The sequence below is a fragment of the Anopheles maculipalpis genome, chromosome 3RL (genome assembly GCF_943734695.1).
Source record: "Anopheles maculipalpis chromosome 3RL, idAnoMacuDA_375_x, whole genome shotgun sequence".
NCBI lineage: Eukaryota > Metazoa > Arthropoda > Insecta > Diptera > Culicidae > Anopheles > Anopheles maculipalpis.
Window position 1 is genome coordinate 9,989,060 of NC_064872.1, and position 12,971 is coordinate 10,002,030.

At 43.1% G+C, this 12,971-nt stretch overlaps 4 protein-coding genes across 4 annotated transcripts in view; 2 read left to right on the forward strand and 2 right to left on the reverse strand.

Annotated features, from left to right (window-relative positions):
- LOC126565684 (uncharacterized) overlaps positions 1-12,971 on the reverse strand; it is a 343,737-nt gene that overhangs the window by 309,263 nt on the left and 21,503 nt on the right. The window lies entirely within an intron of this gene.
- On the forward strand, positions 1,131-1,748 carry LOC126565497 (uncharacterized). The gene is made up of 2 exons (XM_050222679.1): positions 1,131-1,320; positions 1,399-1,748. The coding sequence occupies exons 1-2, from the start codon at positions 1,131-1,133 to the stop codon at positions 1,746-1,748; spliced, it is 540 nt and encodes a 179-aa protein (XP_050078636.1).
- Positions 3,130-3,528, forward strand: LOC126565603 (keratin-associated protein 19-2-like). Its single transcript, XM_050222797.1, has one exon. The coding sequence runs from the start codon at positions 3,130-3,132 to the stop codon at positions 3,526-3,528; it is 399 nt and encodes a 132-aa protein (XP_050078754.1).
- On the reverse strand, positions 8,997-9,499 carry LOC126560393 (neuropeptide-like protein 32). Its single transcript, XM_050216352.1, has 2 exons — positions 9,195-9,499; positions 8,997-9,126 (listed from the first exon to the last, which is right to left on the reverse strand). The coding sequence occupies exons 1-2, from the start codon at positions 9,497-9,499 to the stop codon at positions 9,006-9,008; spliced, it is 426 nt and encodes a 141-aa protein (XP_050072309.1). The 3' UTR covers positions 8,997-9,005.

The following is a 12,971-nucleotide window of genomic DNA, read 5'->3' on the forward strand; positions in this document are numbered from 1 at the left end:
TCTAGATCTAACTATGCTTCTAGATTTATCTTTTCTTCCCACAAAAAAAGGCTAAAAAACAACAGTAAAATGTCTGACAAAACAAAAAGCAACCAAAGAATCTCCTCACAATTACAAGACGAGTACGAAATTGTGTACACCGACCCACCGGCTCAAAGTAAACTCAAATCCAGCTAATTAAGAGCTCAAATGAACACTTTTACGATCGAAATAAAGTTTAGCATTTGTGGCTTTGTGGATGTCGTCTTTCCCAGATCCTGCTCGAAACTGGAACCGGAATAAACTGTTGTTCTGCGTTTTGTTTGTTGTCGAAGTGGTGGAAAGTGCGTTCTTCTCGATCGGAGTAATACGATAAACAAAATGCGCCACCAATTTCGGGCCACAGTTCTAAAGTTGCTCCATCACGATGATGGACACTGCGCGATTCGATGCACAGTGGACAGCTAAACATGCTAATTCCGTATGCTTACCTCCCACCCCCTCCCCCCCTCCAACACAACGGTGACTGAGTCATTCGGTTAGCAGCTTTTAGCCGCCGGATGGCTTGTGTCCAATGTCAAGTTGACCGACGACGCCGAGACGCGCGCAGGAAACCGGTTACAGTTTAACAAACTTTTACACCATGATCCGCGCCTAGCATGGACGGTGGACGTGTAGGTTATTGCGCCCGTGCTTGGTCTATTTCTAGCACTCGATACGATCGCGCTCGGGCGGTTCATGACCGTGTGTGTAGTTATGTGATGTTTGGTACCTACTGAATTAAGGAGGTCTCTTAGAAAGAAGGCCTCTTTTCTAAACACGTAAAACCGTGTGTTGTATTGTTTTACGGCCATTTATGACCGATCGGACGTCCATCTGGCCAACCTGCCAGTGATGCAAATTTTTGACCAGAACAATGTCCATCCTTGAAGGGAAAAGTTAGACCTTCCATACTTGCTTTGCAACCGTGTATGACATAATGGTAAAGTCGAGTGTAAAACAATGTGTCGTATTGTTATCTTCAACGCTTGGTATTGTCACTCGATGCTTTGGTTTTGCTATTTAAGGGATGGTGCCTGATATTTTGCTGAACATTACCACTTTTGCACACAAGTCTGTCAAGTACGCAGCCGCTCCATATCGTGAAAAAGATGAGATTTGCCGTAGGATTCCTGGTCCTCGCTGTGCTAGCCATATCCTGCCAGGGCATAGAATCGGATCGTGAGGATATTGCCGGTTCGAAAGATTCCGCACTGGCAACGTTTCTGCAACCGCTGGAGGCAAAGTGGCGCGATGATCAAACCATCCCCGAGCGTCGTTCCAGAGAATTAAGCTACTTTGGTAACTAACTGCTGGGAAAAGTACTTTAAAAGGTGTGTTTGCAATTGAAACGATCATCTCTTTGTCCGCTTCATTCAGGCACTGGGTACAGCTACAACCCGTACGGAGGTCATCACAATCCACTGTACACGACGCCATACAGCCAGCAAGGCTTGTACAATCCTTACGCCAGTCCTGGCTATGGGTTCGGCGCTTTGAACGGCTATGGAGGTGCTGGAGGACTCGGTGGCTTTGGGGTTGGTGGTAGTGTTGGCTATTTAGGCACCGGAGCAGGTGGTTACCCTGGTGGAGCACAGTTTGGATACTCTGGTTTTGGACAGGGTGCCGGCGCATATCCTTATGGAGGTGGATTTAATGTGGGCCAAAGTCCGTACGGTGGGTATGGCAATCAGCTCGGCGGACTGTACAATCGAGGACTGTATGTTTGAGTGAAATGATTGATGAATGCTTCGGATACTGACTGACAATAAAAAGGAACTTTAGATTACTGTTACTGCTGCAAAATTAATGGATGAAAATGCAGTCTTAGGGAATGGTTTTTCAATGCGATGACCCTGTGTCCGAGTCATCCATTTCACTAGCCAACAGGCATTTCTGGTCGCTACTGAGAGTCTAGAAACTACTCAAAAGGATACGTCCCAATAAGCCTTTTACATTGAGGCTTTATTGTCCGGTTGCTTGATCGTTGTGGACCTTGGATTCTAGGATCACAACATCCATCATTGTTTAGAAAAATCAAAATTCTTCATCTTGGAGATCATGTTTGGGACAAATCCCTCGAGAATACATTTGTCTTTCAGTGTCCAAAAAATGCTGCCAAATTCGTAAACTGCTTACGTTTATTTGCAGACGGAAACGATCACCCAGAACGATCGCTTAGTCACTAACGGGAAAATCCCACACAGATAAGCTAAAAGCTCCATCAACATCCCAATCGGTGGCTAGAAAACGGATGCTGTGCGTTTACGACGCGGAAGCATTGCGTATCTCTTCGTTTCTAGTTTTCGCAAGACGTGATCTTCAGCCTACCTTCCCAAAAGGCGAAGAAAACAACACGCTGTAATGACCTCGACGCGACCAGACAAATGCTTTTGTTTTGCTGCTTTTGCTCGGGGGACTGTGCTAGTGTTGCTAAACGATGGGAAGGAATGTTCTCCATCGAGAGCGCCCGCCAAGGCAGGCTCTCCATCTAGCGTTTCTGGTGACACGAACCGTTCGGTGCTCCTCCCACTCCCAACAGTTGCTTCTTCGCGGGGGAGGGAGGCGGTATCGGGCAAGTGACACGGCGTTGTGCAGAGTGGTGATTTGATATATAAAAACCGATCCTCATCGCTGGAAGACGATCAAACGACGGATCAAGCGCTCACGAGCGGATCAACGGAAAGCGTTTCGCTACGAAAAATTTTGGGACCAGATTGTCAGAAACGGAAGGTAAGGTCGCACAGGAAAACAGTCGGTGGTTACGCAAGTGCCAAGAGTGAGTGATCGGTTGTGTGTATGTGTGTGTGTGTGATCAGACGATAAACACAATCATCTGCTACAAGTAACAGTGTGCTAATCGATCGTTCCCATCCCATCGAATCGGGGGATTTTATCTGTTAGAACACGACGTGTTGTTGACAACTGATAGGTGTCCAAGAAGTGAATCCCGCTCAATACTGGTTGCGAGCTGATCGTGACGGGTGCATTGATAGGGTTAAAAGCTGTACTTGAATTAAAAGATCACGAACATGGTTAAATACGCGAATTCTTGGAGAAACTAATTAGAATTTTTTCACGTTCCTCTTTAGGTCGGAACTCCACTAAACAATGAAGGCATTGTGCAGTTTGCTGCTTCTGGCGATGGTTGGACTAGTGGTGGCCTATCCTGCCGAACAGCAATCAAACCAACAAGTAGCTGAGGCACATCTACCTGCCGTAGATGTTGTGCAGTTGGTCCCGGTAGAGGAGAGCGTTGCAACCGAAACGGAAGGTCAACGCTCAAAGCGTCATCTTGGCTTCGGTGGCGTTGGCATTGGCGTTGGCGTTGGATTGGTTGGTGGTGGAGGATTTGGAGGCTTCCCTGGATACGGGTACGGAGGTGGTTTCTACCCTGGGTACGGTTACGGTGGATATCCCGGCTTTGGATACGGTGGCTATCGGCGCTACGGATACCGGTACGGTGGATACGGATATGGTGGAGGGTTCGGATATCCGCATTACTTTTAAGACTTCTGCTGCTACGCGTGTGATGATGTAAAACCAAAAAATAAAACTCAACAAAACATTGGAAAGCGAACTTTACTTTGTCGTGGGAAATGGGTTGCGTTTTCTGACCACCACAACCAACCAAACAAACAATTGTGGGATCCAGTTTTGCAGTGGACGAGGCGTCACCGTGAAGGTAGCAATGTGGTACAAGGTCAAGATGGGCGGGAATTTGGTGAATTTCATCAGCGTTTAGATTAGATTCTCTCACGAGGTTTTTACAAGCCTGTAATTTGTTTGACACGGTAGACGATTTTGCTGATGATCGCTAGCGTGCATTATTGTGAATTTATTTTACTACATCAAACTAAGGCGTGATGAGAAATAAAAGCTTTGAAAGAAACCCTTGCTGATGACGCAAAAATATGACAAATGAGAGAAAACTTTAAAAGAAACCATGTAATGTGTGTTGTCATTACGAATACCAATGGTGGGGTTGTGTTGCATTTCCGTACTTCTCACGGTGCATTGCACTGCTTTCTTGCAACCCGGCGGAAGGGGATTCACCGGATTTTATAGACAAAAAAAAAAGGAATTGCTTAGCCTCACGTGGCGATCAATGAAGGAGGAGGGATCGAGTGACTTGACAAATTTTTTATTCAACGATCTGGGCGCATGTTCGTTCATGCCAGCTAGCAGCTTCCCCACGTTCCTACGCACAGTGAGTTTTGCCGTTAAGTATTGATTTAGCGCTAATCGTTGTTTCGTTGATTGGTGCGAACTCCTCGCGACCGGTTTGTTTGACCAGCTGCGAGAGAAAGTGCAATAGTGTTTATTTCTTCTATTAAACATGCCACTTCTTATATGGGACTTCGAGGATGGGAATTTCATTAGAATTTTTACAAAGAAATTAGCTTTATATAAAGTATCCCACAGAGTTCTTCTGAGCTTTTTAATGTGGTTTTGCTGATGTGTTTTGAATAGGTAGAGACATTTTTCGATAGCTTTTGTTTTCAAACATTTTAGGATTTGTGTTGAAAAAAGTTTTATAATTAAACAATTCTTCAACAGAGGGATAATCATGGAACTGTAATAAGTTGACACTCTTAATATGTTTTTATTTTCACTGAATGTAACATGTCTACTATTTTGTCTTGCGCTTTTTATGTAGCTTTTTGGATAACATTGTTACTTAATAATTACTTGTAATTCAGCAATACTGGTCGTGTTTTGTGAATAAAACATTAGTTATAAATTCTATTTTGTAGATTACTTAACAAAGAAGTGTGTTATTTGTTTTCATTTTTATTTAATTATTATCACGATTTCTTCTTCTTCTTCTTCTTCTTGGCGTAACGACCTTTAAGGACATGCCGGCCATCGAAATGGCTTTCTAGACTGCCGATACCACGTAGTTGGTTAGTCAGACCTCATTACGAAAGGACGGTCCGGATGGGATTTGAACCCCAGTCCTGTTTTTAGATAACCCGTGTTATTATTTTTCAAGTTTTTTGGCCTAAATTTGTTCTCCTATTGTAAAAAAATGTTCGTTCTATTATCTATACAACTGTAAAGAAGATTCCTAATTTATCCCTAAGTCGACACTGCTGTCGGTGGTGATGATTGAATTTTCCTTTATAATAATAATTAAATCATTCATTCGCACCAAAAAAACGATATTTTTGATGCAATCGCAAGGGGAGCTCGAGAACGAAGAATGGATGAGAGTGAGGTAGGAGCATCAATGCATTTAAGGAGAAGGGAGGTAATAGGTATACTTGACAAAGTGTGCGACAAGATTCTAAGGGCTCCAGACCCAGCAAGTGCCAGCGTACAGGATACGACGGCAACGACCGTGAGCGAGTTATCTTTAATTTTCCACGGGAATGCTTTGGTTTTTCCGCAATAAATGGGTGGAGAGTGGAGGGAACATGTTGGATTATTCTCCAGAAAGGTGGATGGCCCTAAGACTCATCCAATGGTATGCTTTTCATATCGATCGGACTAGAAATGAGCGAGTTATCATTGGTTTTTCACGGGAATGCTGTTATTTTCCGCACAAACTGTGCTGGAAGTGGATGGATCGGGTTGAGATGTTCGGCAAAAAGATGTGCGGCCCCAAGACGCATCTAACGGTATGCAGGACGCCAGAATCGAAGCAGTAATGAACGAGTTATAGTCGATTTTCCATGGGAATGCTGTTATTTTCTGCAATAACTGGGCGGGGAGTGAAGGGATTGGGTTGAAGTGTTCGGCAAAAAGATGCGCGGCCCCAAGACGCATCTAACGGTATGCGGAACGTCAGGATCGGATCAAAACTGAGAGAGTTATCGTTGATTTTCACCGATTTTCCGCAATAACTGGACGGGGAGTGGAGGGATCGGGTTGAGGTGTTCGGCAAACAGATTCGCGGCTGCAAGACGCATCCAATGGTATGCCGGACGCCAGGATCGAACTAGAAATGACTGAGTTCTCGCTTATTTTCCATGGGAATGCTGCAGGCGGAATTTCCCGGAAGAGGGAGGATCCGGGGGAAGGGGGAACCCTTAATTCCCATGAATATTGAAAAACACGTTGCAGAGGATTTTTTAAAAGATAAATAAAGAAAGAAACAAAATTGAGGATGAATTTCATAAAACTTGGAAAACACTCTTAAATTGGGCGGAAAAATATTTGTCTTGACGGAAAGAAAATAATTTTCTGACCACTTTTAAAATTTCCATTTGCTACCTCCTCGGCTAGTATGCTCTCCTGTTACTCCTGGTCGGATTTTGCCGCATGAAAATCCACAAAAATCTGGCACAAAAATCCGACCAGGAGCGACTGGAAGTAACAGGAGAGCATGCATTCGTGGAGGTAGCTCGGGCCGGCTGAAAAATTCCAAATTCAATTTTAAAATCCAAAGTTAGTTTTAAAATCCCGAGTCAAAATTTTAAGTTGAATTCCAAAATTAAAATTTCCAACCCAACTTTAACTTGGATTTCGAAAATTAAAACTGGATTTGGGATTTTTCGGCTGGCCCGAGCTATCTCCTCGAATGCATGCTCTCCTGTTACTTCCAGTCGCTCCTGGTCGGATTTTTGTGCCACATTTTTGTGGATTTTCATGCGGCAAAATCCGACCAGGAGTAACAGGAGAGCATACTAGCCGAGGAGGTAGTAAATGGAAATTTTAAAAGTGGTCAGAAAATTATTTTCTTTCCGTCAAGACAAATATTTTTCCGCCCAATTTAAGAGTGTTTTCCAAGTTTTATGAAATTCATCCTCAATTTTGTTTCTTTCTTTAAATATCTTTTAAAAAGTCGTCTGCAACGTGTTTTTCAATATTTATGGGAATTAAGGGTTCCCCCTTCCCCCGGATCCCCCTCTTTCTGGAAATTCCGCCAGCAGCATTCCCGTGGAAAACCAACGATAACTCGCTCAGTTTTTGTTCGATCCAGGCGTCCAGCATATCGTTAGATGCGCATCTTTTTGTCGAACACCCCTACCCGATCCCTCCACTCTCCGCCCAGTTATTGCGGAAAAACGTCGAAAATCGGCAATAACTCTCTCAGTTTTGGTCTGATCCTGGCGTTCTGCATACCGTTAGATGCGTCTTGAGGCCGCGCATCTTTTTGCCGAACACCTCAACCCGATCCCTCCACTTCCCGCCCAGTTATTCCGCGAAAAAAGCGGTTTCCACTAAGCTCGTTGGAAATCGACGATAACTTGCTCAAATTTAATCCGATCAGGACGTGTGGTATACTGTTAGTTGTGTCTTGGAGCCGCGCACCTCTTTCTACAACACCTATGCCTTATTCATCCTTCATCAGGACAGGAGAGCATATCAGGCGATACGGAGCGTTTCTTTCCGTAATGAAAAATATTGTTCCGTTCCATTTTTATTTCTTTCTTTAAATCTATATATAAAAGAACGTAAGGTTCCGAAGAACCCGAGCGCGTGACGCACCCGAACCAACCACGAACCGAACTTCGTCTTCGTCGTACCTTAAAATTCTTAAACAAGGACATGAACAAAAAATACCACAGCAAATTATTACTAATTATTATTATTTTCATAGAAGAAAATGTATTTCAATCAAGACGAATGTTAAACATTGCTATCTTAAGCTATTCGCAATACGAACAGGCTATGAACGGAATAAAAACATTTTAGGTGTTCGGATTTCGAAGTTTTCATGCATCTCGGAGTTTGCGGGTTCAAAGGTAGGTTCTACCGGGCCTAGTTGACTAGTTTTAATAAAAGTCTTTGGCTCTCTGCGATGTAACTTTTTAGGGCAAGTGTTTTTTTTTTTTTACAATCTTTGGTTTTTAATATTTTTTATAACGCATGAAGTTATTCCCTTTTTAATGTCATAACACTTTTTCAACAACCTTTCGAACTGTGTATTTGTATGGAGACTGTGACACCCATTAGGTTGTTTAAAAAATGAATATGTTTAAAGGAAATTTAAACCTTGAAGAACAGATACAAAATCACACCGAACTGTGTACCGGAAAAAAGCATTCATTCTTAAATTACATTTTTAGAATTTTGAATATTTTCTTCTTGCTCTTGGCCTAACGACCTCTAAGGTCACGCCGGCCATCAGGCCATCATGCCGTTTGAATACCGGCGCCGTTGTCGCCTGTACCACCGGGCCGGGCCCTTGAAATACTTTATCGCTTTAATAAATATCTTTAGTGACTTAACCGAGTATGCCCGGGATAAGGCAAATAATAAGGAGGAAATGCCTTATCAAGATGATTATAAAATTTACTCAACACAAGCGGTGCTGACAATACGGCACTGGACCGTCATTATTAATTATAAATAAATAAATATCATTAGTGATTTATTTGTAAATTTTTTTTATTTATAATGAATGTTTATAACATTCTGCTTTATTCCCATCATAAAAAAATCAAGTTAATATAATGCCCTTTTGCTGTGTTTTCAATCTTTCCCTATCCGGTACAAAAGAACCACGTGCAGAATAATTACGACGGAACAGTGGGAGAACGAAAACAAATGAAGAAAAGACGTAAAATCTTAATCTTCTAACCAATTATCTGACATGACGCAATCATTAAACGCGAGGGACTGCTGCAAAAAAGTCACATCATTTTCATTTTGATTTGTGTTTTGTGTAGCTAATTACTTTGTTTTTGTTTGATTCTTTTCTTTTTGCCAATTCAACGTGAATAATAATTAGCTTCAATTCCAAGAGTTTTATATCTCTTTTTTAGATTTTCGTTTGAATAACTGACTTTTTTTTCAAAGTTTTATAACCATTCTGGACAACACATTCTAAAGAAGATATCAAACCTTTAAGGGAAATAATAAAATATGTAAAAAAAAACTCATGAAAGGGTAATGACTCAAACCACGAGAAGAACGAACAAATTTCTTCCGCACTCTGGTCGAATGAAAAATCCTTATGTACTTTGTCATGCCGTATCACATTCGTTCTTTATTGAGTAGTTTATTGCTGTAACATTACACTGTAAGAATCACGCTCAGTAATATCCACCACGACGATATCCACCGTATCCACCCCGATGGCCACCGAAACCTCCTCCATATCCACCTCGGTATCCACCGTATCCACCTCCAAAGCCACCGTATCCACCCCGATATCTGCACACAACACAAAGCAATATAAATCGTAATGCCAATTCCAATTCGCAACCACCGCCCCTACTTACCCGCCGTAGCCACCGCCATAACCACCGCCGTAACGATGATGTCGCTTCTCGCGAACCATTTCGCCCATATCCATCTCACCCTGATCGTAAACCGCAGCCATGTCTTCCAGCGTAAGCGGTTGCTGCTCCTGCTGCATCATCATCGGATCCTCCATCGCCATCATCATCATCATCGCTCCTCCATCCTGCTGATGGTCCTGCATCTGCCCCATTTGCTGGTCCATTTGCGGCTGCCCGACCGGAACGGCTTCGATGCTAGCGAGGGCCAGCAGCACCAGCAAACACGCGTACGCCAGCTTGATCATCCTTTTCTTCACTCGTTTGGGCACTGGCACTGGACAGAACACTTTCTTCACTCTGTACTGCCGATGTGGAGTCGTTGTCGTTCTAGCTCGGTTTAGTGTATGCCAGAACCGGCCGGGTCGTATTTATACACGACCGCGTGAGATGCGCGGTGCCGGGTTCTGGGATTTTTGCGGCGTACGCAAGAACTCATGCCGTGCCATGCGCCTGTCATCCGCCGTATCGTTTGTCATCATCGACGCACGACGCAGATCACCCAGCAGTGGTGGCTTTTCATGTCGTCGTCATCTTCTTCCTGGTTCGGCCTCTCCCAGACACACCGCACGTTACATATCGAGCGGGGGGGGGGGGGGGGGGGTTTTTGGGGGGTGGTTTGGGGTCATGGAATCACACACGGCTCCGGTATCATTAGACGATGCTTTGCCTCGCCAAAAGGGCAAACGCGGTTGCTGCCCAAAACGGAAAGACATCAACGCCACGTTAGACGACGAACCTGTTATTATTATTTTGAATCACTCCCTGCTTCGCCGGAACTGGATCAAGCTTTGTTTTGTTTTTGTTTTCGATTTCTTTCAACACTTTCAACCAGAAGATTTTTTTTTTTTAGGTGGGGAATTTTTGTGAATGAGCTTCAAGCATATTCTCGGTCAGTTGCCGGTGGCACTGAACCGTAAATTGTTTGTTGCACCGTGGCTCGTGTAACAGGTCTTCAAGCGTATAGGGTTTTCCAAAATCTTCACCTTGTTTACTGTAACATAGATAGATCGATCGACCGTCGCCGCCCAGCCAAGGACGGAAAATAGTCCAATGTCAACAAAGATGAGATAAACAACAAGCTTGATTGGTTTTTTCATTCGATCGTTAGTGTGTCAGGATGATTCACAATCATTATCCCGCATGGACCATTATCTATTCGTGTTGTTGAGCAATTGCAAAATGTAAACAACTTAATGTAAATAGTGGGGAAAAAAGTATCGATGGTGTTAGAAAAAAATATTGTTTGAAGAGATGATCACTACAGAATGAATACAGAAATTGTTAATAAATCATTACAGTTTACAAATACAGTAGTAGTAGGAATGTTTCAGTTTTGAATTCTAAAACATGAGATTCTTCTTTTCAGCGACCTGATCCATGGGGGATTTTGTGTTAGATTATTCATGCAATCTACCTCATGCCGATAGTTTCATCTTCAAAGGATTACGTGACATGTGGCATGCCTTCATCGGTTGAGTTGTATTAGAGACGAAGGCGGTTCAGTCAGCATTGTTAGGCATTCCGCTTGATGAGTGTCTGATGATTGTGCCTTTATGTTGGGAATTTTTGGCCTTCGAACGGTGTGCTGATGCTGGCACAACCTTAAGACTTTTAGGCTTACTTCCACTCGTGGTTTCACAACTTAACGGAAATATTGTTTTAGATCAAATGATGAACATTTTCGCACCACATGGTACCATTGCTTGCCTACACAATCATAAACTTAATCTAATTGCAATTTTAAGAAAATCATTAAGAAGCAAAAGAGGAAGAAAGTCTACGAAACGAACGAAAGGAAGACAGAGAGATGCCAAAGTCAATAAATGATCAGAAAAAGCATTAAATAAACGGAAACAAGCTAACAGTGGATCGTTGGAGCAAAAGACTGAGCGACGGAACAGGAACCATTATGGGTGGACGAGGACAAATGGATCGTGAGGGAACATCAAAAGGAACAACAGAAAGGAGGAATGCCAACAGCATCAAGCCGGCGATAAATTTAGCTTAAGCTCAGGATTGTCTTGATTCCAGTGATGGAAGTTCCAAAATAATAGGTGGAAGCGACCAAGAATGCGCTTAACCGCGCTGCGAGTAAAAAATTTCCGCAATCTCTCCACTCGGGTAGTTAAGACCGTGCCTTAAAGGCTCCAAACAATAGTCGCATATTCGAATATCAGGTGGACAAAGCCACAGTAGAGCATTCTGAAGCATTGTGGGTCAGAGAAATTCCGAGGATGGACTTCTGAGTTCAAGTCCAAGTCCAAGTGGATAAGACGAATTTATCGAGGTTGATCGTGATGTGATCGTCAAAAATAGGCTTAGTTGTGTCTTCGTTCTGTTGAAAATATAAATAAATGCGTCTAACACGAGACTTTTCATATTACTTTTTGTGTGAAAAAGGACAACAAGTTATCACATGCTTTTGTATAATTATGCTGACGCTTGTCTCAACCTGAAAAAAATCCTCAACTAACTTTTTACAAAAAGCTAAGACGATTCGTTGCATATCGGCATCATAATTTATTTTATTGGAATTTAAAAAAAAATCCTGGTGGTCTGATTTTATCGTCCATTTAAGTATTTTTACCATTTTTCTTAATTTTCATTTTTCATCATCATAAACGACTAATAGAAGGAAGTTTCATTCGGAGTAACTTCCTCAATTTTTTATTTTTCTTGGATGAAGTGGCATAAACACAATTCACAATATAGTAATCCCCACTCAAGCAAAGTAACATTTATCCCCGATTTCAACAGGACTTGCCCCTTCTCATCTCATCAGCTAGTCGCATCAGGTGCCACCAGCAGGCGTCCGATTTCTTGACCAAAAATTCGTCACGCTTCAAGCAATCTTTCGGCAAACAGTGTGTGCATTTCAAGTTCATCCACGCCCGATCCCCACCAGACGGCGCATCACTTTCCCCACCGCTGGCGGGGGAGCGGTCAGACCAGTTATGTAAATTGAATTTTGAAAGAACACCGAAAAAACACACAAAGCCCATCAGCCGGGTCGGTGTGAGCCACCGTTAAAAAAACCCACAGTCCATTATTAACAGTCATTTCCAGACAGTCCACCCGAACGCAGGTCACAAGCCTCTCTCTCTCTCTGTGTGTGTAGGTGGTTCGAGAAAAACGCGAAAACTTCCCCAGCAAAACACACCTTCAGCATCTTGAGCTGAGCCATGAGCAACATGAAGCTTTACTGTGCAGTGTTAGTGTTGATTGTGGTTCTTCTGCATTCCTGCCATTCATTTACACCAATCGATTCGCCGATCGATATGCTGGCGGAAGAGAGTCAATTGCAGAGTTCGCAACCAACTTTGGCGGAAGTGGCCGATGGTGGCGCAGTGCGTGATAAGCGAGGACTCAAGTATCAGTATCACTACAAGGAAAAGAGTGTCGGTGGTGGATTGTTCCCGTTTAAGCATACGGTCGAGCGGAAGGTACATATCAAGCACGGACATCACGGACTGCTCGGTGGACATCACTACCGTGAGGTGACGAAGGTCAAGCAGTTTGGCTTGGGACGCTAATTAACCGAAGACCCGTTAGCTTTGGTTGGTCAATTGATGATGAAGAAACAGCTGATTTCGTGTTATTTGTTTTTCTCTTTGTATGTGGCAAGGTCACCATGATAATAGTGAAGAAAGAGAAAGAGAGAGAGAGTGAAAGGAAGGGAGTGGTGCGTGAAAAATTATGGGGAATGGAACTAGGAAA

What these genes read in the sequence shown, in the direction of transcription:
- LOC126560393 (XM_050216352.1), bottom strand. Translation starts at nt 9,499, where the DNA reads ATGATCAAGCTGGCGTACGCGTGTTTGCTGGTGCTGCTGGCCCTCGCT. An exon ending in TATGGCGGTGGCTACGGCGG is followed by an intron (nt 9,127 to 9,194) that starts GTAAGTAGGGGC and finishes TGTTGTGTGCAG; the next exon opens with ATATCGGGGTGGATACGGTG.
- LOC126565603 (XM_050222797.1), top strand. Translation starts at nt 3,130, where the DNA reads ATGAAGGCATTGTGCAGTTTGCTGCTTCTGGCGATGGTTGGACTAGTG.
- LOC126565497 (XM_050222679.1), top strand. Translation starts at nt 1,131, where the DNA reads ATGAGATTTGCCGTAGGATTCCTGGTCCTCGCTGTGCTAGCCATATCC. An exon ending in CAGAGAATTAAGCTACTTTG is followed by an intron (nt 1,321 to 1,398) that starts GTAACTAACTGC and finishes CGCTTCATTCAG; the next exon opens with GCACTGGGTACAGCTACAAC.